This window comes from Ornithorhynchus anatinus, chromosome 1 (assembly GCF_004115215.2).
Source record: "Ornithorhynchus anatinus isolate Pmale09 chromosome 1, mOrnAna1.pri.v4, whole genome shotgun sequence".
NCBI classification, from domain to species: domain Eukaryota; kingdom Metazoa; phylum Chordata; class Mammalia; order Monotremata; family Ornithorhynchidae; genus Ornithorhynchus; species Ornithorhynchus anatinus.
In genome coordinates this window covers 37,830,946-37,857,067 of record NC_041728.1, presented here as the reverse complement: position 1 = coordinate 37,857,067, position 26,122 = coordinate 37,830,946, and the positions used below count along the sequence as shown (strand labels likewise).

The window sequence follows — 26,122 nt, the reverse complement described above, 5'->3', positions numbered from 1 at the left end:
ATCGACGTCAGCGCCCCGGTCCCCTCGACCGCGGGACGGAGACCGGGGGCCCCGCGTGGGGCGGGAACCGCGTCCAACTCGATGGGCCCGTTTCCCCGCCCCCAGCGCTCAGTACACAGTAGGCGCTTCGCAAATCCCCTGACTCGGTGTCCCGCCCCCCCCCCGGGAGCGGGCCAGGAAGGAAGCGGAGCGCCGATTCCGGGACGCCCCGAGGCAGGTCGGCCTGAGCGAGGACTTCGTGAAGGGCCGAGGGCGAGGGTCCGGCCCGGCGGAGGCCGGGGAGACGCCCCGCCGCCGTGGGGACGCCGGCCCCGCCCCCGGGGTGTTTCCGCCGCTCCCCCCGGCCCCGTCGGCGCCGCCGACCGAGCGCGCGCCGCGCGCAGAGCACTGGGCGAAGCGCCTGGGAGAGGACACGCGGTCCCCTCGTCCGGAAAACGGGGACGGGGCCCGTGAGCCCCACGGGGGACGGGGCCCGGGTCCGACCTCCGTCGGCCCGCACCGCCCACGCGGGAAGCGCTCGGCGCGTGCCATTCCCGAAACCGGCGCCCAACGGATGCCGTGTAAAAATAAACTGCCCCGGCGCTGGGCGAGCACCGCCGTGGTCGTCGTCCTCCTCCCCCAGGGTCCAGCCCCCGGGGAGGGGAAGCGGGCAAGGCCGAGGGAGGGCTTCCCGGACCGGATCCCCCTCCCCTTCTCCGCGAGCGAGCCCCGCCGAGGCGGGGGAGGCCGAGGGGGCGGCAGGGACGACGACGGCCTCCGTCGAGCCACCGCTCCGCGCCGGGCGCCGCCCTGGGCGCGCAGGACGGCAAACGGGGCCGGGCGCGGTCCCCGGTCCGCGCGGGACCTCGGCGGCTCAGTCCCCGTCTTCCAGACGGGGAGGCGGAGGGTCGGCGCGGCGGCGCCGGGATGGGAACCCGGGGCCCGTCGGCCGGTCGCAAAGCAGGGGGAGAGGCGGAGGGGTTCGGCCCGTCGCCCGCTTCGCTTCGGCGGCTCCCGGCGTCCGTTTCGGGCCGGGCCGGGCCGGGAGGGGGTTCCCGCCTTTCCCCCGGGCGGCGGCGGCGGGGGCCGGTGCGGTGGGGCGAGCCCTCGGGGGACGGCGCTCTGGCCTCGTCCCTCCGGGGGACCCCACGGGAGAAGTAGTTCGCCCCGGGCCTCGGTTGCCCCCCCCCCCCCGCCCCGTCGGACGGGGGACCGAGACGGCCTCCGACCCCATCGGCTCGTATCCAGCCCGGTGCCGGGCGGAGGGCGGGCGCGTAAACACCACCACCACCACGACGACCGTTCTCATTAACGAGGCGAGACCCCCGCGCCCACCCGCGGGGACGGCGCCGTGCCCGGGGACGCTGGCCCGCCGGCCCCGGCCCACGCGCGGACGCCCCGGCCCGCCTCGACCCCCAACGAGCGGCCAGGGGTCGGACCGGGCTATCGGTTTTATTTCCAGAGGACGCAGGCGACGGCTCCTCGGTCCTCCGGGGTTTTAAATTAAAAATGATTCCCGCTAACACGCCACCGTGAGTTCCGGACGCGAACGGGAGAGCCCGGGGCCAAAGCGACAGAGCGGAGGCGGGCGGGAGCGAGAGGGCGCGGGGGACGCGGGGCAAGTCCTCCCCCCGTCCCCCTCTCGGGGGCCGGCGGACGGGATCGAACCCGCGCGGGCGACGGGGCCGCGGAGGCCCGGGGCGGACCGGCCCCGCCTCGGGGAGGGCTCGGGCCGGCGGGAAGGGGGCGGCCGACGTCCGCGGCCCCCGCCTCGGTCCTCGGCGGGGCGGGGGGGGGGGGGCGGGGGTCCCCGGGGCCCGGGTGGCCGCCCCCCGGCCCGGCCTCCCCGGCCCCCGTCTCGTCTCGGGCCGATTCGGAGCCGACGGCGTCCCGAGCCGTGCTGGATGGAGGCGGGGGAGAGCCGCTTCCTCCGGGGACCGACGCCCGCGCTCATCCTCTCGGGTCCGGCTTCAGTAACTACGAGAGACGCAGACGGGCGACCCCGGTCAGCGGGGGGGGGGGGGGGGGCCCCGTCGGGTCGGACCCGGGCCCGCGGTCCGAACGGGCCGGGGGACGATTTCATCCCCGTGTTCCGGATGAGGGGACCGAGGCCCGGGGAGGTCCAGGGGCTCGCCCGAGGTCACGCAGCAGATGGGGGGGGGGGGGCGGGGAGCCGGGATGAGAACCCGGGTCCTCCCGACTCCCTCGAGCCGCCAGACTTCACCCTTCACACCCACTCTCGCCGCTTCTCCGCCTCTACCTTACTGACCCGTCGCCCCGGGCCGGGCCCCGTTGCGGCCGCCGGGGCGGAGGTCCGCGCTTGGGGGGGGGGGGGGGGACGGGGGGACGGGAACGGGTGCCGGATCCCCCTTCCGCGGCTGCGTACGGCTTCTCGTTTCAGCCCGAGCTCCTCCGCCTCTCCGTGTTCCTCTCCTCCTACCCGTCGGTTACCTCGCGACCGTCTCCCCCGGCCCCGACTGGACCGCGCGCCTCCCGCGAGCGGGGATCGCGGCTGCCAACCCCGTCGGACCGTCCCGGGAGGCGCTCGACGGCGGAGTCGCGGCCCTCGGAAGGACCCGGGTCCCCGGCCCGGCCCCGCCGCCTGCCCGCCGGGCGACCTCGGACGACTCCCGGGCCCCGGGGACCGCGTCCGAAAGACGCGGGGGCCCCACGCGCGACGGGGGCCGGGCCCGACCCGACCGCTCCGGGGCTGGCTCGGGGCGGCGGCCGGCGCACGGTAAGCGCTTAACGGATATCCTGGACGGAAGAAGGGAGCGCCCGCTCCGTCCCACGGGGGGCGGGGGGCGGGGGCCGCGTCCCGCCCGAGCGACTCGCGCCCGGCCCCGCGCCCGACACCCGGCGAGCGCTTAGTACCGTGGAAAGAGGGGAGGGGAAGGGGCGCCGCCGCCGGGCCCAGGGACGGCCCGCGAGGGCGGGGAATTCTCTCTTCTCACCTCCTGTGGACTTACTGCAGTAAGGCAGAGACCTCGAACGCCTGTCTCCCGGTCGCCAGGGTCACCAGGTGATGCGGCTGCGGCGGGGCCCCGTCCGGGGTCGGGGGGAGGGAGCGGGAAGACCCTCCGGCCAGCACCTCTGCGGGGGGGAGCCGAGGGTTCGGGTCCGGCCCGCCCCGCCCCGGCCCCGGAGACCCCGACGCCCCCCGGGTTCAGACGGGGCGGGGAGATCCGGCTCCCCGCGCCTCCGTCGGCGGCCGCTCGTCCGGACCCCCCCGACCGCTTACCGCGTGCGGCGCCCTTGGGAGGGGACTCCGCGGCCGTCCAACACCCGCGTTCCCCGTCCCCGGCGGGCCTACGGTCGTCTAGAGGATCGCCGCCCGGGCCCCTCCGGGAAACCCCGGCGGCGGCGTTTCCAGCCCGTCCCCCTCGACCGAGCTGAGGACGCCCCGGCGGCCCGAGGGGGGCCTCGAGATGCGTTTCTCGTCAACGGGATATCTCCGTCGTCCCGCTCTAGGCCCCCGCCCTCCCCTCCTCCCACCCCCTTCCCGCCCCGTGGGGCTCACGGTCTTCACCCCCCTTTCTCAGATGAGGGAACCGAGGCCCAGAGAGGCGAGGCGACCCGGGCGAGGGCGCACGGAAAGGGGTGGGAGGGGGCCGGCCGTGCCACCGGAAGCACGAGGGAGAACCGCGGGGGGCGGCTGGAGGAGAGCCAAGGGAGGAGACCCCGTAAACGACGCCGGCTTCCACCGAGGGGCCCAAAAGCCGAATCCCCCGGCCCGCCGTCAGGGAGACGGGGCCTCGCCGGGTCCGCGGATCCGCAACGGGACGGGTCCCGGGCCCGGGAGCCGACCGGGGGGGGGGGGACCCCCTGGAAGTCTTGGCTTCAGTTCCTTCCCTTAATGGCATCCATCGACTCGATCGTATTCGATCATCTCCCCGCTCCGGTCCGGACCTGGCCGCGCTGCCCGGGTCGTCTCTCTACGGAAACGCTCCGGGCGTGTCACCGCCCCCTCCCTCCAAAATCTCCGGCGGTCGTCCGTCCGCCTCCGTGTGCGGCCGAAACGGCCGGCCGTCGGCTTCCGAGCCGTCCGGCCCCCTCCCCTCCTCCCCCGGCGCGGCCCGCGCGCTCCGCTCCTCCTCCGCTCACCTCCCCTCGTCCGGCCGTCGACCCCCGGGCCGGGACGCCCTCCCTCCTCCGATCGGCCGGACCGTCCCTCTCCCCCCTCGTCTCCTCCTCCGACGCTGACCGCGCCCCGCTGCTCCTCCTCTCGGTGGTCCTCCCTCCCTTCCCCAGGCCGCGTCCGCGCCGACCCGTCACCTCTCTAGGTCGGCGCGCGTCTCCCCCGGGGCGCCGTGAGCTCGCGGCGGGCGCCCTCCCGTCCTCCCCCGGGCGCCCGGCACGGCGCCGGGCGACCGGACGGCCGCGAGGCGGCCCTCCGGCCGGCCTTACCCTCCTCCGCCGTCAGGATGGGGTCGGCGTCCGGGAGTTGCAGGGGCTCCACGCCGAGGCCGGGCTGGGGGGCGCCGGGCGCGGGGCTCTTGGCGTGGGCCGCGGCCTCCAGCAGGCTGCTGCCCAGGAGGGGCTCGGCTGCGAAGAGAGCGCGCCGTCGGCCGGGGGGGGAACCGGACCCCCCCCCCCCCGCTCCGGGACGCCTCCCGGACCGCGCCCGCTCCCCTCGGCCCCTCGCCCCTTCTCTCGGGGGCTCCGGGCCCTCTGCCCGCGGCTCCCCGAGGGAGCGGCGGCCTGGCGGTCGAGGGGGCCCGGGGTTCGAATCCCGGCTCGGCCGACCGCCTGCGGGCGTGACCTCGCGACCGCCTCCGCGCCCCGACGGTAAAATGGGGATGCGCCGCCCGGCCCGCGCGGGCCGGGGACCGCGGCCGACCCGATCGACTCCCGCTTTCCCCGGCGCTTGGGACGGCGCTCGACCCACGGGGACCGTGAAGGGAGGAGAGGCCCGTCGGCGCTGCCGAGGGCAAGGCCCTCGCGTGACTTTTTTTTGTTTTTTTTTTGACCGGGACGTGCTAAGCGACCCGCCCGGGGACTCGCCCGAGGTCGCCCGGCGGGCGGGGATCGGGACCCGGGCCCTGCCCGCCAGGCCGCGCCGCTCCCCTCGCGAGTGTCCGTCGGCCCGTCGCGGGCGGGGAAGGTGCCCGTCCTGGAAGGTGCTCTCCCAGGCGCTCGGCACAGCGCTCCGCACGCGGCGCTCGCCGCGTGCCGGGCCCGGAGCCGAGCGCCGGGGCGGACGCGAGCTCGAGGAGGGACGAGAACGCGTCTCCTCTTGTACCGTTGCCTCCCCAAGCAGCCGGCGCAGCGCTCCGCGCACGGCGAGCGCTCGGTAACTACGACCGGACCGACGGGCCCCAGACCGGGACGGTCTCCGGCCCCATTTTACGGAGGAGGGGGACCGAGGCCCGGAGAAGCGGCGGGACCGGCCCACGGTCCCGGGCCGGACGGAGAAGCCGCGCGGCTCGGGAGCCGGGGACGGTGGGTTCGCATCCCGGCTCCGCCGCCCTGCCGGCCGGGTGACTTCGGGCAGGTCGCTTCTCCGGGCCTCTGTCCCCTCATCTGGAAAATGGGGACGGGGGACGGAGGCCGGGCCCCCCCCCCCCCCCCCCCCCCCCGGGGGCCTGCCCGGTCACCTCGCATCCCTCCCCGGCGCCTAGAGCGGCGCTCGGCGCGCGGCGAGCGCGCGTGACCGACGGCGTCGTCCCGTTGGCCGCCCGCTAGGCCGCGCCGCCTCTCCTCACCGGTCGGCTCTCGATCTCGGGCCCCGGACGGCCCCGTCCGCGAGTGGTGTCTCCTCACGTGGACGTTCCGGCTGCCGCTCTGGGAAAACGTCTTTCCGCACACTTGGCACTGGTGGGGCTTCACTCCTGGCGAGTCGGGCGTCGGAAGAACGGGGAGGGGAGGTTTTCCTCCTTTCTCTCCTTTCTCTTCCGCCCCCCCCCCGCCGGAAACACGGGTCGGACCCGGTCCCCGTCCCGATCCCCATTTCCCCGACGAGGGGGCCGGGGCCCGGGGGGGGGAAACGACTCGTCCGAGGTCACGCGGCGGGGCCGGGATCAGAACGCGCGCCCTCCGACCGCCCCCACCCCCCCCGAGCCCGGGCTCTGGCGCTTCCCCGTCGTGTTGTTCCGCTGCCCTCCCCCGAGCGCTTAGGAGGGCGCTCGGCACACGGGAGGCGCTCAGTAAATACCGTCGGCCGACGGAACGGAAGCTCCCCGGGCCGGGGGCGGGGGGGGGGGGGGCGGCCCAGCGGAGCGGCCGGGGCCCGGGCGTCAGAAGGTCGTGGGTTCCGATGGCGGCTCCGCCGCGTCTCTGCTGGGCGACCCCGGGCCGGTCGCTTCCCCTCTCCGGGCCTCGGTGACCTTCACCCGGGAAACGGGGACCGAGACGGCGAGCCCCGTCGGGGGCGGGGACCGCGGCCCAACGCGATCCGCCCGGGCGGATCCACCCCGGCGCCGGGGACGTAGCGGGCGCCCAACGAATGACATCGTGTTCGTGCCGACCGGCGGGGAGCGTCCGCTATATTGTTCCGTGATCCTCTCCCGGGGGCTCCGCACAGAGCGAGCGCTCAATAGATCCGACCGACCCAGGGCTCGCCGGTGTCCCCCCCCCAAGCGCTCCGCGCCCGGTGAGCGCGCGCTAAATAGGAGCGCCCGGCCGTAATCCCGCGGCGGGCGGGGAGCGGGTCCGTCGGGTCGGGGGGCCGTCCCCTCCCGGGCCGTGCTCGGCGCGGGGCGGGCGCTCTGGAGATGGGACCGACTGACCTTCCGCGGCCCCGGAATCCCGCGGGAATCCTCTCCTTACCGGAATGGACCACCAGGTGCTTCCGGAGGCTGGAGTACTCGGCGAAGGAGCGCCCGCATCCCTCGGCCTCGCACAGGAAGGGCTTCTCTCCTGCGGGCGAGAGAGGGCGGGGGGAGGGCCCGGCGTCTCAGGGGCGACCGAGCGCCGACCGGGTGCCGGACACCGGGCCGGGCCCCGCGGGCCGGACGCGGTCCCCGACGATCCCGGGGTCCGCCGAGCGCTCGCTCCGTGCCGGGCGCCGCGCTGAGCGCCGGGGCCGACGCAGGCGGTCCCCGTCCCGGACCGCCGGACGGGAAGGTTGGGCAGGATCCAGTTCCCCGGCTCCCCGGCTCCCGGCCGAGGAAACCGCAGCCCAGGGAGACCAAGTGACCTGCCCGGGGCCCATCGACGGGATTCGCTGAGCGCCGACTGCGCGCGGGGCGCCGCGCTAAGCGCCCGGGAGAGGACGGCGAGGCCCGCCGCCGGATCCCGTCCCCGTCGCTCCCCTCGTTCGTCCGGGCGACCTTACCGGGCGCCGGGCGCCCCGCCGGAGAAGCGTCCCGGACTGGCGGGTGGCGCCCGGGCCCGGGAGCCAGAAGGGCCCGGGTCCTAATCCCGGCCCCGCCCCGTGTCCGCCCGCGTGACCTCGGGCCGGTCCCTTCGCTTCTCGGGGCCTCGGTTCCCTCACCTCTAAAAACGGGGAGGCGGACGGGGAGCCCCACGGGGGGGGGCGGGGACCGGGTCCGGCCCGGCACCGGGTCGGCGCGGCCGTGATCGTCACCGCCGAGCGCCGGGCAGGGGACGCCGGAGGGCCGGGCGGACGCGTTCCCGGGCCGGTCCCCGCCGGGCCCTCCCCCGGGGGAGTCGGGGCCGGGCCCACCCACCCGTGTGAATCCGCAGGTGGTTCTTGAGGTTGCCGGCCGTGGTGAACTGCTTGCCGCAGCCCAGTTCCTGGCAGGTGAAGGGCTTCTCGCCGTTGTGCGTGCGCATGTGCACCTTCAGCCTCTGCAGCACGTAGAAGCTCTTCCCGCAGCCTTCGGCCGGGCAGGCGAAAGAGCGCTCGTTCCTGCGAGGCGAGCCGGAGCTCCGCGACCCGGCCCCGGCCCGGGGCGCCCTCCCTCCTCAGACCCCGCGGACGACCGTCCCCGTCCCCGCCCTCGAAGCCTCATCGGGGGCCCGACCCCTCCGGGGGGCCTTCCCCGACCGAGCCCCCCCCGCCTTCATCCCCCCTTCCCCTCCCCACGCCGCTCACGTCCACCTCCGACACCTCCTCTATTAACGGTCCGTCTCCCCCTCCGGACCGTCGGCCCCTTGAGGGCGGGGGATCCGTCCGTCCGCCCTTTATCTGCCGCGCACGGTGAGCGCTCGACGAATACGACTTTCCACGCCTCCATCCTTCTCCTCATCGGGACGGCGGAGGGCCCGGGAGGAGGACCTCCTTCCCCGGGACGGTAACGCCGATCGATTCCCGGCGCCGGGGCGCGGACGGCTCACCTGTGGGTCTTCAGGTGGTACTTGAAGTGGGCCGGCCACACGAACGTCCGATCGCAGCCTTCCACGGTGCACTTGAGCCTCTTCTCCACTCTGGGCAAGTGGGGGACGGGCGCCGACTCCTTGGGCTGCCCCTCGCCCGGACCGAGGTGGACGCTCTCCCCTGGAACGGGAGACCCGCGCTGAGACCGCCGACGGCCCGGACCGGACCCCTCGGAGAGCCACGGTCGACGTCCGACGGGGCGGCTCCGAGGCGGGCGACGGGGGGGGCGAGACGTCCGTCGACCGCCGCGGCCGAGACCCGGGCTCTCGCCGCGCCAAGGACCGCGTCCCCGTCTCTCCCTAGGGCGCCCTACGGAGCCGCACGCCCCGACGACTTCACGACGGGAGACGGGGCGTCCCGGGCAGGGCGGAGCGGCGACGGCGTTCGAAGGAGGGGGCGTGGGAGGGGAAGGTCGGGCCGCAGGAGGCCTCGCAGGCCTCCTCGCGCCGACCGCAGATCTCCCGCCTACCTCCTCGTTCGGAGCCACGGGGCACCTAGAACCCGCCGGCCCTTGCCCTATTTCTCACCGTCCTCGTCTCGCGCGGGTCTTTCCTCGGGCGCGGGTCGCCGCCCCTCCTCCTCTCCGCTTGGACGAGGAGCCCCGTGGGGGGCTGGGGGGGGGGGGGTTCTTTCCCAGGGCTCAGTACGGTGCTTTGCACGTGCCGAGCCCCTCTCCCCAGTTTCAAAGCCCCCTCTTCCAGGAAGCCTTCCCTAAGCCCCCCTTTTCCTCTTCTCCCGCTCCCTTCCGCGTCGCCCGGACTCGCTCCCTTTATTCCTCCCCCCCCTCCCGGCCCCGCTGGGGTTCAGATCCGTCGTTCCTCTCTTTCTACTCAGCCCCTGGGCCGAAAGCTCATCGGGGGGCAGGGAACGTGTCTGTTCATGGTCAGACTGGCCTCGACCTAAACAGTAAATAAATGATAAATCAACGCTACTCGGAAATATCACCGCCGGGACTGAAAGTAACCGTGGAATCCGTTAGGCGCCTCCTCTGCGCCAGGAACCGCGCTGAGCCCCGGGGTGGGCGGGTCGGTCACGGACCCCGTCCCACGTGGGGCTCGCCCTCCCCCCCCCCCCCATTCCCAGATGAGGCCACCGAGGCCCAGAGAATAATTACGATAATAATCACGTTGGTATCTGTGAAGCGCTCGCTAAGCGCCGAGCGCCGTTCTGAGCGCTGGGGGAGATACAGGGTCATCGGGTCGTCCCACGCGAGGCTCACGGTTAATCCCCGTTTTGCGGATGAGGGAACTGAGGCCCGGAGAAGGGAAGCGACTCGCCCACGGTCCCCCGGCTGACGGGTGGCGGAGCCGGGACTCGAACCCACGATCCCCAGGGAGGCGAAGCGACCGGCCTCGGGTCGCCCAGCGGACGGGCGGCGGGGCCGGGATCAGGACCCGGGATCTTCCGGCTCCCGGGCCCTTCCCGCCACACCCCGCTGCTCCCCTTGCCCGGGGCCGAGCCCCGCAAAGCGCTCTCTTCCCGCGGCGGGGAAAACCGGCTCCTCCCCGCTGGGACGCAAGCCGACGGTGACGTTCTCTCGCCGGAGGACGGGCGCGAGGGGGACGGGTCCGGCGAGGACCCCCGAAAACGGCCGGCCGACGGGAGCTCCGGAGGCGGCCGCCGTTCTCCCGGACGCTCCCGGACGCTCGGCACGCCGTAGGAAGCCGCCCGGGACGCGCCCCGGACGGACGGGGACCGAGCGGAGGCCGGAGGAGCGGACCCCGCCGCTTCTCACCGTTGCCGCCGGCCTTGGCGTTCCTGGCCAGCTGGGCGCGCGTGGCGGCTATGAGGCTGTCGTGGGCCAGCTCCTGGACCCGGAGGAACCACGGGGGGCTGCCGTCCGCGCTCTCGCCCGACAGGAAGTCGTTCCCGGAATCCTCGGCCTCATCCTGAACGAACACCAAGTGCTCGGCTGAGGAGCCCAGGCCTGCGGGAGGTCAGAGGACAGGGAGGTCACGGGCTCGGCCGTCTCGCCCTCCGGCGCCGGCCCCTCTCCGCCGCGGGCCGCCCCTCCGGATGCCCCCCTCGCCCCGCGGCTCCTCCGGCCCCGAGGCGCGGTGCCGTTTCGCTGGGTGACCCCGACCCCGAGCAGGGGACCCGCCGCCCCGGCGGGGGAGAGGAAAGGGGGCGGCGGGGGCGGGGGGGGGGGGCCGGGCATCCCCCACACCGGGTCTCCTCGGGGTCCCGCCTTCCGCCGAGGCGGCGTAGCCCCTATTATCGTCATTCTCGTTAGGCGAGCGACGCGGGGTCGGGAGTCCACGCTTCCTCTCCCTCGGGGTGTCCCGCTAGGCGCTTACTGTGCGTCGGGCGCCGGGGGAGACGGAAGCGAATGGGGTCGGAGGCCGGGCCCGGCCCGCAGGGGGGTCGCCGACCAAGCGGGAGACCCGGGGCCCTCAGGCAGGAGCGGCGCGACTGGCCCGCGGTCCCCCAGCGGGCCCTCCTTCCACCCACACGCCGCGCTCCCGCCTCCTTCCCCTCGGCCGCCCTGCCCCGGAGGAGGCGGAGGGTGGCGGGGCGAGCGCGCACCTGCTCTGGTGAGGTTGAGGAGGATGAACGAAGTGCTGTCGCCGGGCTGCAGGTCCTGCAGGAGGCCGGGCGGGTCCGGGCCGGAGAGGAGGCCGGGGGGTTTCTGCGGCGGCCCGGCCCGCGTCTCCTCGCCGTTGGCTCCCACGCTCACCTGGACGCTCCTCAGCACGGCCGAGGGAGGGATCTCCTTGGAGGAGCTCGTCTGGTCGGCGCCGTCATCTGCGGCGGGGAAAGACGACAGGTTGGGGCTAAACGCCGGGGCCACGGGGGGGGGGGGGACTGAGGCACGGGGAGGGCCCCGATGACAAATACCGACCAGAATCGCGATCGTGGTACGCGGCCGGCGCTTCCGGCGTGCCGGGCACCGTACCGGGCGCCGACGGGGGGGGGGGACGGGAGTAAACCGGGCTGGGCGCGGTCCCCGGCCCACGTGGGGCTCGCAGCCTCGACCCCCCCCCCCCCCCCTCCGGACGAGGGAACCGAGGCCCGGAGGAGTGAAGCCACTGGGGGCGGAGGCGGGATTAGAACCCAGGACCCTCCGGCTCCCAGCCCGGTGCTCCACCCACCGCGCCGGGCCGCTCCTCTTGTGGGAAGGCAGGACTCTCTAGAGAGCAGAGGTTGGGACCGGTCGGACGGGGAGGGTCACGAAGCGTACGTTCCGTCCTTCCCTATCCCCTCGCCGCCGCGCTACTCTCCCAAGCGCCGAGGACGGCGAGCGCTCGGGCGCTACGTTCGACAGCGGGACGTCCTCGACGGCTGAGAAAGCCCCCACTGAAATCCGCGGGCCGGGAAGGACAGGCGGCACCGGGTCGGAGCCGGAGGCTGAGAGAGACTCTCCGGGGCCCAACCGTACCCGCCCGAGCGCCCAGCGCGGCGCTCCGCGCGCGGCGAGCGCTCCATAAATACCACGCAGCGACTGCGTGAAATGACAGTCTGCGGCAGCGGAAGGTACGGAGGAGGAGCGGTGCCGAGCAGGGTGGGGCGGTGGCGGGAGCCCGGGCCCGGGAGTCGGGGAGGCCCTGGGTTCTCATCCCGGTTCCGCCGCGTGACCTCGGACAAGTCGCCCCTCCGTGCCTCCGTTCCCGGCGGCGTGGCTCGGTGCAAAGGGCCCGGGCTCGGGAGTCAGAGGACACGGCTCCGCAGCCCGGCTCCGCCACCGGTCCGCTGGGTGACCCCGGGCAAGCCGCCGAACCTCTCTGAGCCTCGGTTCCCTCATCTGGAAAATGGGGATGGAGACCGTGAGCCCCACGCGGGACCACCTGATGACCCCGGATCTCCCCCGGCGCTTAGAACGGGGCTCTGCACAGAGTAAGCGCTTGACGGACGCCAACGTTATTAGTACTGTTATTAAAACGGGGAGGAGACGCGTGAGCCCCCCGTGGGACGGGGACTGTGTCCGACCCGATCAGCTGGTACCCGATAGGAAGCGCGTAACGGATGCCTGAAGGAAAGAGGGAAGAAAGCGAAAAGAGAGAATTCCAAAATCCACCGGAGATGGACTTCCACCAGCTTCTGCTAGCATCGGAGCTAGTATCTGCGGTGCACCCCGGGGCCCGTGACGTCTACAGGGTTTCAGAGGCAGCGTGGCCTAGCGGGTAGAGCCCGGGGCTGGGAGTCCGCCGCCGCCCGTCCGCTGGCCAAGTCGCTTCACCTCTCTGGGCCTCGGTTCCCTCATCTGGAAAACGGGGACTGAGACGGGGAGCAGCCCCCCCCCCCCCCCGTGGGGCAGGGACTGCGTCCAACTCGATTCGCTTGCCTCCCCCTCGGCGCTCGGTGCAGCGCCCGGCACGAAGTCGGCGTTGGCCGACATCCGTCGCCGTCGTGGTCCGCCACTAGTCCGCTGGGTGACCTTGGGCAAGCGACTTAACCGCTCCGTGCCTCAGTCACCTCATCTGGACAATGGGGGGGTGGAGACTGCGAGCCCCACCCGATTACCCCGGCGCCCAGCAAGCGCTTAACCAACGCCATCGTCACGTAATTAATTCAGTCACCTCGCTTCTCTGGGCCTCGGCTGCCTCATCTGGAAACCGGGGACTGAGACCGTGAGCCCCCCGCGGGGCCGGGACCGCATCCGACCCGATCGGCCCGCATCCGCCCCGGCGCACGGGCCCGGCACGCGGCGAGCGCTTGACCAACGCCGCTATCGGTATTAGGTGTAAAAAGCGAGAGATGACCTCTTCCCGTTCTAAGGGGAGAAAGGGACGGGCTTAAAAAGGAAACGAAGGAATCGGAAGCAGAGGCGAAGGGAGCGGAAGGGATGCTTTAAGGTCGATGACGGGCAAAATGCATCCCTGGGGCTGAGATTCGGAGCTGGCCCGAATTCGGAACTGGGCCCGAAGAGGCCGGGCCTGGGAGTCGGAGGGGTCAGGGTGCTGAACTCGGCTCTGCGACCTCGGGCGGGTCGCTTCGCTTCCCTGCGCCTGGGCTCCCTCAGCTGAAAAAGGGGGACGGCGACTGCGAGCCCCGGGTGGGACGGGGGTCTGTGTCCAACTCGATGAACTTGTATCGGCCTCAGTGCCTAGAACGGTAACACTCAGGTCGGCGTTTAAGCGCTCGCTAGGTGCAGGGCGCCGTTCTGAGCGCCGGGGGAGACACAGGGGAATCAGACCGTCCCACTTGAGGCTCACGGTCTTCATCCCCAGATGAGGTCACCGAGGCACAGACAAGTCAGGCGACTCGCCCACAGCCACACGGCTGACAAGTGGCGGAGCCAGGAGTCGAACCCATGACCACGACCGGAACAGTGCTTGGCACACGGTAAGCACTTCACAGGTACCCTCCGTATCGGTGTTACTATTCTTATCATTTCTGGGGCGGGCCTGCGCGGCAAAACCCCATTCCTGCCCCGGCTTCTGCGCCCTGATAAGAGGGACCCCCGGGCAGAGGACGGGGGGGGGGGGGGGACGGGGCAGACTTCCCACACCGGCAGCACCCTGCGGCTGAACTGGACCAGGGGTGGGTGAGAGGGAGACGGACACGGAGACGGAGAGGAGGAGACAGAGAGAGACACACACACACACACACACACGGCCTGGTTCTACTCCGGAGCCCATCCGGAGGTCGGCGGAAGCTGCCAGGGGCCAGGAAGGACATATTTTCATTTGTTAACGGTCTCTGCCGAGCGCCGGGCACTGGTCTAAGCCAGTGGGAGATGATGGAGGCTCGGGTTGGAGACGGTCCCTGCCCCACCCGGGGCTCACCGTCTCATCCCCATTTTACGGAGCGGCGACTGAGGCACCGAGGGGGGGGGGAGTGACGTCGATAACCCATGCGTTCCATCGTCTCTACTGAGCGCTTACTACGATGCGGCGACGACTCAGAGACGATTCCCCGCCCGGCACCGGGCTCACGGTCCAGCGTTACGTGCCGGGCGCCGTTCTAGACTCCTTCTGACTCCCGGGCCCGGGGTTCTCCCCACCGGGCCGCGCGGCTGCCTCCGGCTACCCCCGAAGGCCTCCCGGTTTCGGTTAACCCCGCTCCCCGTTTCTGTGGGGTTGTGCCCCCCGCCCTCGCCCGACGGTGACCACGGAGGCGGCTTTTCTGCCCCCCTCCCCATCCCCGTCGCCCATCCGAGAGGCGGGGAGGTCTCCGGGCGCCGCCCCGGCCGGGGCCGGTACCTGGTAAGAGCAGCCGGCTGCATTCCGAGGTGTCGGTCACGGGGAGGAGGGACAGACAGGCGATGTCCTTCGGCTCCGATTCCACCAGCCCCTGGCCCAGAGGGATGGCTGTGTTCTGGACAAACTGAACCAGCAGCTGAAGGGGAAAGACAAAAGGAAATAAAAAAGGAGAAAGGACAATCCCGAGAAGAAGAACCGCGGCACCGGTTAAACGCGCTAGCCGTCTGCAACTGTTCACTCTCCAGTGGCGTCTTCCCCACTGCCTTCCGACGTTCTCGAGTCTCCCCCGTCCTAAAACGTCCCTCCTTCGACCCCACCGTCTCCCTCCGGTTAACGCCCCGTCTCCCTCCTCCCCTTCCTCCCCACACTCCTTGTGCGAGTCGTCCGCACCCCCCGCCTCAAATTCCTCTCCTCCGATTCTCTCCTCGACCCCCTCCGATCCGGCTTCCCGGCGCGCGGTAAGCGCTTAACAAATACCACGATAATGATCATTTATTATCCATCGTAATCACACTTATTATTAAACCAGGCCCAGAGAGATCGGGGGGGGGGGGGGGGGAGGCCCAGATTTGCACTCGCTCACCTCCGGTTTGGATTCTAACTCATCCGATAACATTGATTCTGCTTCCGAATCCTGCGGGCGTCTGGGAGGAGGTTCGGCGTTCAATTTGGAGTCAGTGTTCCCCCGCTGGCGTGCTCATATTTCCCTAGGGCGGGGAAGGACCTTCCTCGGGGGACGGAGGTTCCCGATAATCTGAAACAGAAAAGGGAGATGGATTTCCGGGGGCTCAGAACGCTCGACAGAGAAAATCGGGGAGCCGAGGCCCGCTGCCGGATTAACCCGGCAGGCGAGGTCGAAAGGAATACAGCCGCGCGCGGATTTTGCTTCCCTCCCCGTCGTCTGTAAGCTCGCCACGGGCGGAGTGACCGCTGACTCTTCTTTTTCGCCCTCTCCCACGCGCTTAGGGCAGTGCGCCGTACGAAATGAGCGCTCAGTAGATAGCGCTGACTGACCGATTTCGCTTCGTTGAAAGGCTTGGGGGAGAAAGAGGCTGAGAGATCGTACCGGCTAAGAGAACGCGTCTCTCCGGGAATTGAAAGAGGAGCAGCGTGGCCCGCGTGGAAGGAGTGAGGGCCCGGGAGCCCGAGGTCGTGGGTTCTGATCCCGCCTCCGCCACCCGTCTGCCGTGTGGCCTCGGGCAGGGCGTTGACTTCTCCGTGCCTCAGTTCCCTCCTCTTGCCGAACGGAGATGGAAACTCCGTCTTCCCTTCCTTCTTAGACCGTGAGCCCCGCGTGGGTCCCGATGACCCTGTATCTCCCCCAGCGCTCAGAACAGTGTTGGGCACAGGGTAAGCGCTTAACAAATAGCCCGACTGTTTGAAGTGCCCATCCGCCCCTGCCCCTACCATGAGCGGACACGTACAGGGAATCGGTCCGGGCGGGGTACCCCGTCACGGATCCGACTCCCCCGAAGATCCTTTTGTCGTCACGGCCACAGTCAAGACCGGATAACATTATCGGGGCGGCTTTCCAAACCGCTCCTGGTTTCGCTGACCCGAAGAGAGAGCGGAGCCCAAAACGCGACTCTGGCGGCCCAGACCTGGCTTAACTACCCGGCCCGTGGGCTCGCTTTGGGCCGGGAGCGTGCCGGTCTGCTGTTCTGCCCTCCTCCCCCAAGCACGGCGCTCTGCCCACGGGAAGCGCTCAGTAAATACGACGGAATGAATGACTGGCAGGCGGGGACACCACGGAAGAGCAAACTGCGATGCCGAGGTCTTTCGAGCCCCGTGAGATTCTCCTTCTGCCCCCAGATAACCCCTGCCCTTTCTTCTCCCACCGACGCCCCCGGATAAACGCGGGGAAATGTCCGCAGACGCGCGGAAGCCGGGCCATCCGCTTTACGGGGCTCGTCTGGGGGGGGGGGGGGGGGGGGTTACGGCGTTTGTTAAGCGCTTACTAGGCGCCAGGCGCCGTTCTAAGCACTGGGGTAGTTACAGGTTGGTCCCGGTCCCACGACTGAACCTCGATCCCCACCCTGTCCCAGGTACAAAAACGCAAAAGAGCCCTGAGGACGGGGACAGACTTTAGTGTCACCGACTCTGTGCTTCGCGTATTTACTGAGCGCTCACTGGGTGCGGAGCACGGGAGACGACGATACGATGAAGCTGGTGGTCAGGACACCTGCCCACGTAATTTGGCCCGCTCCTTGGGGAAGACGCCGCTCGGGCGGGGTGTTTCAAGGAGGCCGCCTGCCGCCGATATTCTTCTCTTCAAGTCTGGGGAGCGGTAAAGGATGAGTACCAGAGCTGCAAACCGAACCTCCGGACTGCTAAAGCGGCCAAGCGTTCCCAAGCATTTTTTCCTCAGGACCAACACCTCTTAAAGTAGTTGCTTGCGACACTCGTTCCGTACGTTTCGCTGTTCCCTATGTGACGATGAGAACCGCGGCGTTTCGGAGCTTACTAGGAGTCAGGCACCAGTCTCGGCACCGGGGTAGATCCCGGGCAACGGGGGGGGCTCCCCGCCTCCGTCCCCATTTTCCGGATGAGGTCCCTGAGGCCCAGAGGAGCGAAGTGACGTGCCTAAGGTCACACAGCAGACACGGGGCAGAACCGGGATCGGAAGCCAGGCCCTTCTGACTCCCAGGCCCGGGCTGCAGCCGCCGCTTCCCCACGTCTGGACTATTCCAGGTTTAAAAACCAAAAAGAGCCCCGAGGATGGGGACGGGCTTTAGTTTCACCGACTCTGTGCTTTTCGTCCTCTCCCGAGCGCGGCGCTCTGCACACGGTAAGCGCTCAGTAGGATTCGCCGATCGATTCCCAAAGAGAAACGACCTGGGAAGGGAACACCGACGTCTTGACCCGAGGCTCGCCGGAGTGCGGACCACAGGATTGCAGAGAGGCGAGCCTGGGGAAATGACGCCGATGCCCACGGGGGGCTGGCGGCTGCGAAATGGGTCCGGGGGGTGCAGCGGTCCCCCGCAGCCTGAGGTCTCCCGGGGTTGGGGTTCGGGGAGGGTTGGGGGGGTGTCTCTGAGGTCCAGGGCTGCACCGCTACCGTCTGAGCGCGAGGGGAGGGCGGACCCAGCCCCCCGCCCGGGCCGGGGGGGGGGGGGGGGCCACTCCGTCCCCGACGCTACGGGGCTCCGGCGGGACACGGATGTGGGGTCCCCTGGGAGACTCACGCAGAGACAAACACAGAGACAGTGAGAGTAAAGCAGACAGAAAGACAGAGGGACAGAGAGGGAAGGACAGAGAGAAGGAGGAAAACAGAGAGAGAGAGAGAGAAGAGAGGGAGAAAGGGAGAAAAGACACAAAGAAAGACAGAGAGACACAGAGACAAGGACAGAGAGATGAAGAGAGACAGAGGGAGAGACCCGGAAACAGAGAAAGAAAAAGACAGAGACAAAAACCAAGACAGAGACCTAAAAAGACAAGGAGGAAGACAGAGAAGGAGGGAGGCAGAGACAGACAGAAAGACACAGAGAGAAAAGATACACAGAGACCCAAACAGAGAGATGCAGAGAGACAGAGGGAGACAGAAACAGAGAAAGAAGAAGACAGAGAGAGAGAAAAAGACGGAGACCTACAAAGACAAGCGGAAAGATAGAGAAAGAAGGAGAAAGGCAGAGAAGGAGGGAGGCAGAGACAGACAGAAAGACACAGAGAGAAAGACTGAAGACAGAGAAAGACAAAGATAGAAAGAGGGGGAAGGACAGAGAAAGATGGAGAGCGACAGAGAGAAAAACAGAGAGAAGGAGGGAGAGACAGAGAGAGAGAGAGACCGAAACAAATAGAGAGAAAAGACAAAAAGAGGGGGAAAGGCAGAGAAAGATGGAGAGACACAGAGAGAAAAACAGACAGAAGGAGGGAGAGAGAGAGAGAGAGAGGCAGAAACAGAGAAAAAAGACAGAAAGAGGGGGAAAGACAGAGAAAGATGGAGAGAGGCAGAGAGAAAAACAGAGAGAAGGAGGGAGAGACACAGAGAGAGAGACAGAAATAGAGAAAAAAGACAGAAAGAGGGGGGAAAACAGAGAAAGATGGCGAGAGGCAGAGAGAAAAACAGAGAGAAGGAGGGAGAGAGACAGAGAGACAGAAACAAACAGAGAAAAAAGACAGAAAGAGGGGGAAAAACAGAGAAAGATGGAGAGAGGCAGAGAGAAAAACAGAAAGAAGGAGGGAGAGACAGAGAGAGAGAGAGAGAGAGAGGGGCAGAAACAAATAGAGAAAAAAGAGAGACAGAGAAAGACAGAAAGAGACAGACATTCAGAAAAAAGACAGAAAAAGAGAGGGGAAAGGGTCGAGAAGTACAGAGATAGAGAGAGACAGAGAGGGTCGGAAAAAGGCAGAGGCAGAGAGGGAGGAAGACCAAGAAATAGAGACACAGAGGCAGAGACGGGCAGACCGAGAGAGAAAGAGGGAGAGGCAAAGAGACAGAGTGAGGGGAAAAGGCAGACAGAGACAGAGACAGGGAGACAGCGAGACAGGGAGACAGGATGAGGAAAGAAGGTAGAGACAGAGCGAGACCAACAGAGACAGACAGAGAGAGATAGAGAGAGACAGAGACACAGAGACAAACTGAGGAAAAAGGCAGAGAGATAGAGACAGAGAGAGAGAGAGACAGGCAGAGACAGAGAAACAGAGATAGAGACAGAGAGAGACAGGCAGAGACAGTGAGTTAGAGAAACAGAGATAAACACAGAGAGAGACAGAGAGACAGAGACAGAGAGACAGGCAGAGACAGAGAGCTAGCGAGAGATAGATAAACAGAGATAGAGACAGAGAGAGACAGAGACAGACAGAGAGAGATAGAGAAAGAGATAGAGAGAGAGACAGGCAGAGACAGAGATAGAGAGAGAAACAGAGAGAGACAGAGAGGCAGAGACAGAGAGAGACAAAAAGACAGCCAAGAGACAGGGAGAGACAGAGAGACACAGACCGAGGAAAATGGCAGAGAGAGGCTGAGAGAGAGAGAGAGAGAGATAGGGAGACTGAGGAAAAAGGCAGAGAGGCAGAGAAGAGACAGAAAGAGATAGAGAGACAGAGAGAGACAGACAGAGACTGCGAGAGACAAAAAGACAGCCAAGAGACAGAGAGAGACAGGCTGAGGAAAATGGCAGAGAGAGGCTGAGAGGAAGAGACAGAGACAGAGAGACCGAGAAAAAAGGCAGAGAGGCAGAGAAAGAGACAGACAGAGACAGAGAGACAGAGACTGAGAGACAAAAAGACAGCCAAGAGACAGAGAGAGACAGACTGAGGAAAAGCAGCCTGAGGAAAATGGCAGGCAGAGACAGGCAGAGACAGACAGAGATAGACGGAGGAAACCAGGCAGAGAGACAAGAGAGACAGGCTGAGGAAAATGGCAGAGACAGAGACAGACAGAGAGACAGAGAGAGACAGACTGAGGAAACCAGGCAGAGAGACACGAGAGAGACAGACTGAGGAAAATGGCAGAGACAGAGAGAAAGAGACAGAGGAAAAAGGCAGAGAGGCAGAGACAGAGGGAGAGACAGAGAGACGGGGGAGAGACAGCCGAGACACAGAGAGACACAGGGACAGTCGAGAGTCAGAGACAGAGAGACAGTCGAGAGACAGAGAGAGACCTACAAGAGACAGACTGAGGAAGCAGGGCCCAGAGACAGACAGAGACAGGGAGATGGGCGGAGGAAAAAGGTGGAGAGACAGAGACAGAGGGAGACAGACGGAGGAAAATGGCAGAGACAGAGACAGGCAGAGGAAACCAGGCAGAGAGACATGAGAGGGAGAGAGAGAGAGAGAGACTGAGGAAAATGGCAGAGACAGAGAGAGACACAGAGAGACAGAGACAAACTGAGGAAAAAGGCAGAGAGACACAGAGAGACAGAGAGAGACAGAGACAGAGACACAGAGAGACAGAGACAAACTGAGGAAAATGGCAGAGACAGAGAGAGACACAGAGAGACAGACAGAGACAGAGACAGGCAGAGGAAAAGGGCAGAGAGACACAGAGAGACAGACAAACTGAGGGAAAAGGCAGAGACAGAGACAGAGACAGAGAGACAGAGACAAACTGAGGAAAAAGGCAGAGACAGAGAGAGACAGAGAGAGACACAGACACAGAGAGAGACACAGAGAGGCAGAGACAAACTGAGGAAAAGGCAGCGACAGAGAGAGACAGAGAGAGACAGAGACAGAGAGAGACAGAGAGAGAGACAGACTGAGGAAATCAGGCAGAGAGACACAAGAGGGAGAGACAGACTGAGGAAAATGGCAGAGGGAGGCTGAGGGAGAAAGAGACAGAGAGACTGAGGAAAAAGGGGGAGAGACAGAGAAACAGGCAGGCAGAGATAGAAACAGAGAGACAGAGACAGACTGAGGAAAAAGGGGGAGAGGCAGAGACAGAGACAGACAGAGATAGAAAGAGACAGAGACAAAGTGAGGAAAGAGACAGAGAGACAGCGAGAGACACAGAGAGAGACAGAGACGAACTGAAGGAGAGAGACAGAGAGACAGCGGGAGACACAGAGAGACAGAGACAAACTGAGGAAAATGGCAGAGACAGAGAGAGACACAGAGAGACAGGAGACAGAGACAGGCAGAGGAAAAGGGCAGAGAGACACAGAGAGACAGACAAACTGAGGGAAAAGGCAGAGACAGAGACAGAGAGACAGAGACAAACTGAGGAAAAAGGCAGAGACAGAGAGAGACAGAGAGAGACACAGACACAGAGAGAGACACAGAGAGGCAGAGACAAACTGAGGAAAAGGCAGCGACAGAGAGAGACAGAGAGAGACAGAGACAGAGAGAGACAGAGAGAGAGACAGACTGAGGAAATCAGGCAGAGAGACACAAGAGGGAGAGACAGACTGAGGAAAATGGCAGAGGGAGGCTGAGGGAGAAAGAGACAGAGAGACTGAGGAAAAAGGGGGAGAGACAGAGAAACAGGCAGGCAGAGATAGAAACAGAGAGACAGAGACAGACTGAGGAAAAAGGGGGAGAGGCAGAGACAGAGACAGACAGAGATAGAAAGAGACAGAGACAAAGTGAGGAAAGAGACAGAGAGACAGCGAGAGACACAGAGAGAGACAGAGACGAACTGAAGGAGAGAGACAGAGAGACAGCGGGAGACACAGAGAGACAGAGACAAACTGAGGAAAATGGCAGAGACAGAGAGAGACACAGAGAGACAGGAGACAGAGACAGGCAGAGGAAAAGGGCAGAGAGACACAGAGAGACAGACAAACTGAGGGAAAAGGCAGAGACAGAGACAGAGAGACAGAGACAAACTGAGGAAAAAGGCAGAGACAGAGAGAGACAGAGAGAGACACAGACACAGAGAGAGACACAGAGAGGCAGAGACAAACTGAGGAAAAGGCAGCGACAGAGAGAGACAGAGAGAGACAGAGACAGAGAGAGACAGAGAGAGAGACAGACTGAGGAAATCAGGCAGAGAGACACAAGAGGGAGAGACAGACTGAGGAAAATGGCAGAGGGAGGCTGAGGGAGAAAGAGACAGAGAGACTGAGGAAAAAGGGGGAGAGACAGAGAAACAGGCAGGCAGAGATAGAAACAGAGAGACAGAGACAGACTGAGGAAAAAGGGGGAGAGGCAGAGACAGAGACAGACAGAGATAGAAAGAGACAGAGACAAAGTGAGGAAAGAGACAGAGAGACAGCGAGAGACACAGAGAGAGACAGAGACGAACTGAAGGAGAGAGACAGAGAGACAGCGGGAGACACAGAGAGACAGAGACAAACTGAGGAAAATGGCAGAGACAGAGAGAGACACAGAGAGACAGGAGACAGAGACAGGCAGAGGAAAAGGGCAGAGAGACACAGAGAGACAGACAAACTGAGGGAAAAGGCAGAGACAGAGACAGAGAGACAGAGACAAACTGAGGAAAAAGGCAGAGACAGAGAGAGACAGAGAGAGACACAGACACAGAGAGAGACACAGAGAGGCAGAGACAAACTGAGGAAAAGGCAGCGACAGAGAGAGACAGAGAGAGACAGAGACAGAGAGAGACAGAGAGAGAGACAGACTGAGGAAATCAGGCAGAGAGACACAAGAGGGAGAGACAGACTGAGGAAAATGGCAGAGGGAGGCTGAGGGAGAAAGAGACAGAGAGACTGAGGAAAAAGGGGGAGAGACAGAGAAACAGGCAGGCAGAGATAGAAACAGAGAGACAGAGACAAAGTGAGGAAAGAGACAGAGAGCGAGAGACACAGAGAGAGACAGAGACGAACTGAAGGAGACAGAGAGACAGCGGGAGACACAGAGAGACAGAGACAAACTGAGGAGACAGAGAGACAGCGAGAGACACAGAGACAAACTGAGGAGAGAGACAGAGAGACAGCGGGAGACACAGAGAGACAGAGACAAACTGAGGAGACAGAGAGACAGCGAGAGACACCGAGACAAACTGAGGAGAGAGACAGAGAGACAGCGAAAGACACCGAGAGAGACAGACAACTGAGGGGAGAGACAGCGAGAGACACAGAGAGGCAGAGAAACTGAGAGAGACAGAGAGACAGCGGGAGACACAGAGACAGAGACAAACTGAGGAGAGAGATAGAGAGACAGCGAGAGACACAGAGGGACAGAGACAAACTGGGGAGAGAGACAGAGAGACAGCGAGAGACACACAGAGACAAACTGAGGAGAGACAGCGAGAGACACAGAGACAACCTGAGGAGAGAGACAGAGAGACAGCGAGAGACACCGAGACAAACTGGGGAGAGAGACAGAGAGACAGCGAGAGACACAGAGGGACAGAGACAAACTGAGGAGAGAGACAGAGAGACAGCGAGAGACACAGAGACAAACTGGGGAGAGAGACAGAGAGACAGCGAGAGACACAGAGAGACAGAGACAAACTGAGGAGAGAGAGACAGCGAGAGACACACACAGAGACAAACTGAGGAGAGAGACAGAGAGACAGCGAGAGACACAGAGAGACAGAGACAAACTGAGGAGAGAGACAGAGACAAACTGAGGAGAGAGACAGAGACAAACTGAGGAGAGAGACAGAGAGACAGCGAGAGACACACACAGACAAACTGAGGAAAGAGAGACAGCGAGAGACACCGAGACAAACTGAGGAGAGAGACAGAGAGACAGCGAGAGACACAGAGAGACAGAGACAAACTGAGGAGAGAGACAGAGAGACAGCGAGAGACACAGACAGAGACAAACTGAGGAGAGAGATAGAGAGACAGCGAGAGACACAGAGGGACAGAGACAAACTGGGGAGAGAGACAGAGAGACAGCGAGAGACACACAGAGACAAACTGAGGAGAGACAGCGAGAGACACAGAGACAACCTGAGGAGAGAGACAGAGAGACAGCGAGAGACACCGAGACAAACTGGGGAGAGAGACAGAGAGACAGCGAGAGACACAGAGGGACAGAGACAAACTGAGGAGAGAGACAGAGGGACAGCGAGAGACACAGAGACAAACTGGGGAGAGAGACAGAGAGACAGCGAGAGACACAGAGAGACAGAGACAAACTGAGGAGAGAGAGACAGCGAGAGACACACACAGAGACAAACTGAGGAGAGAGACAGAGAGACAGCGAGAGACACAGAGAGACAGAGACAAACTGAGGAGAGAGACAGAGACAAACTGAGGAGAGAGACAGAGACAAACTGAGGAGAGAGACAGAGAGACAGCGAGAGACACACACAGACAAACTGAGGAAAGAGAGACAGCGAGAGACACCGAGACAAACTGAGGAGAGAGACAGAGAGACAGCGAGAGACACAGAGAGACAGAGACAAACTGAGGAGAGAGACAGAGAGACAGCGAGAGACACAGACAGAGACAAACTGAGGAGAGAGACAGCGAGAGAAGGTGGGGGGCTGTTGGTCGTCCCCCCCCCCCCCGCCCCCCCGTTTTCCCCGCCCGGAAGGAGACGCCCCTCCCCCGCCCGCCGGGGCCCGGAGGGGGGGAGGGGTCCCGGCCATTACCGGGGGATCCGCGGGGGCGGCGGCCGACACCGAGAGGGGCGCTTACCCCGCTTCCGCCTGCTCCTCCCGCCACTTCCGGCTGCGCTACGGGCCGCCCCAGGGGCCAAAGGGGCCCCGCCCCCACGGGCTACGGGCCGCCGCGGGGGACAAACGACCTCCGCCACGGCCCGAGCGGCGCTACGGGCCGCCGCGGGGGACCAAAGACGCCCGCACGCGCGCGAGCCCCGCGGCGCCCGTTGTCAGGGCGACGAGGCCCCGCCCCCGCCCGCCATTAACCCCGGGCCAGGCCCCCGGCTGAGGCGAAAAAGCCCGCATGGCCCACATGTAATCCTCATGTTGGTATTTGTTAAGCGCTTGCTCTGTGCAGAGCCCTGTTCTAAGCGCTGGGGGAGATCCAGGGTCATCGGGTTGTCCCCCTCGAGGCGCACAGTTGATCCCCATTTGACAGACGAGGTCACTGAGGCCCAGAGAAGAATAATAATAATAATAATAATAATAATAATAATGTTGGTATTTGTTAAGCGCTTACTCTGTGCAGAGCCCTGTTCTAAGCGCTGGGGGAGATCCAGGGTCATCGGGTTGTCCCCCTCGAGGCGCACAGTTGATTCCCCATTTGACAGACGAGGTCACTGAGGCCCAGAGAATAATAATAATACTAATAATAATGATAATAATGTTGGTATTTGTTAAGCGCTTGCTCTGTGCAGAGCCCTGTTCTAAGCGCTGGGGGGGATCCAGGGTCATCGGGTTGTCCCCCTCGAGGCGCACAGTTGATCCCCATTTGACAGACGAGGTCACTGAGGCCCAGAGAAGAAGAATAATAATAATAATAATAATGTTGGTATTTGTTAAGCGCTTACTATGTGCAGAGCACTGTTACTATGTGCAGAGAAGTGAAGTGACTCGCCCAAGGTCACCCAGCTGACGAGTGGCAGAGCTGGGAGTCGAACCCATGACCTCTGACCCCGAAGCCCAGACTCTTTCCACCGAGCCACGCTAGATATTCCCCGTTATTACTAAGATTATTAATATCACTAGCATGACATCACTGATGTCAGCAACCACCCCATCTCTCAGGCGCTTACTATGTGGCGGGCGCTGTACTGAGCGCTGGGGGGGCTCAGTGGAAAGAGCCCGGGCGTGGGAGTTCAGTAGCATTTATTGGGCGCTTACTATGTTCGTTCATTCATTCATTCATTCAATAGTGTTTATTGAGCGCTTACTATGTGCAGAGCACTGTACTAAGCTCTTGGAATGAACAAGTCGGCAACAGATAGAGACGGTCCCTGCCGTTTGACGGGCTTACGGTCTAATCGGGGGAGACGGACGGACGAGAACGATGGCGATAAATAGAGTCGAGGGGAAGAACATCTCGTAAAAACAATGGCAACTAAATAGAATCGAGGCGATGTACATTTCATATGTGCAGAGCACTGTACTAAGCGCTTGGAATGGGTTCGATTCCCCGCCCTGCCCCTTGTCAGCTGTGTGACCGTGGGCGAGTCACTTCACTTCTCTGGGCCTCAGTTCCCTCGTCTGGAAAATGGGGATCAACTGAGAAGCAGCTTAGCTCAGTGGAAAGAGGACGGGCTTGGGAGTCAGAGGTCATGAGTTCGAATCCCGGCTCTGCCACTTGTCAGCTGTGTGACTGTGGGCAAGTCACGTCACTTCTCTGTGCCTCAGTTACCTCATCTGTCAAATGGGGATTAACTGTGAGCCTCACGTGGGACGACCTGATGACTCTGTATCTCCCCCAGCGCTTAGAACAGT

General features: G+C 64.9%; 1 protein-coding gene across 6 annotated transcripts; it reads right to left on the bottom strand.

The window, feature by feature from the left end:
- Positions 1-1,794: 1,794 nt before the first annotated feature.
- ZNF410 (zinc finger protein 410) lies at positions 1,795-24,447 on the bottom strand. Of its 6 annotated transcripts, none has more exons than XM_029075449.2 (12): positions 24,353-24,447; positions 14,987-15,157; positions 14,404-14,539; positions 10,787-11,005; positions 9,996-10,187; positions 8,221-8,380; positions 7,611-7,760; positions 6,748-6,837; positions 5,685-5,810; positions 4,387-4,524; positions 2,934-3,072; positions 1,795-1,956 (listed from the first exon to the last, which is right to left on the bottom strand). In XM_029075449.2, the coding sequence occupies exons 2-12, from the start codon at positions 15,017-15,019 to the stop codon at positions 1,930-1,932; spliced, it is 1,410 nt and encodes a 469-aa protein (XP_028931282.1). In that variant the 5' UTR covers positions 15,020-15,157; positions 24,353-24,447; the 3' UTR covers positions 1,795-1,929. The 6 variants fall into 6 exon arrangements, with proteins under 6 accessions (XP_028931282.1, XP_028931303.1, XP_028931293.1 ...); XM_029075470.2 differs by having other exon boundaries at positions 2,949-3,072; XM_029075460.2 differs by having other exon boundaries at positions 7,611-7,792; positions 24,353-24,446.
- Positions 24,448-26,122: the final 1,675 nt, after the last annotated feature.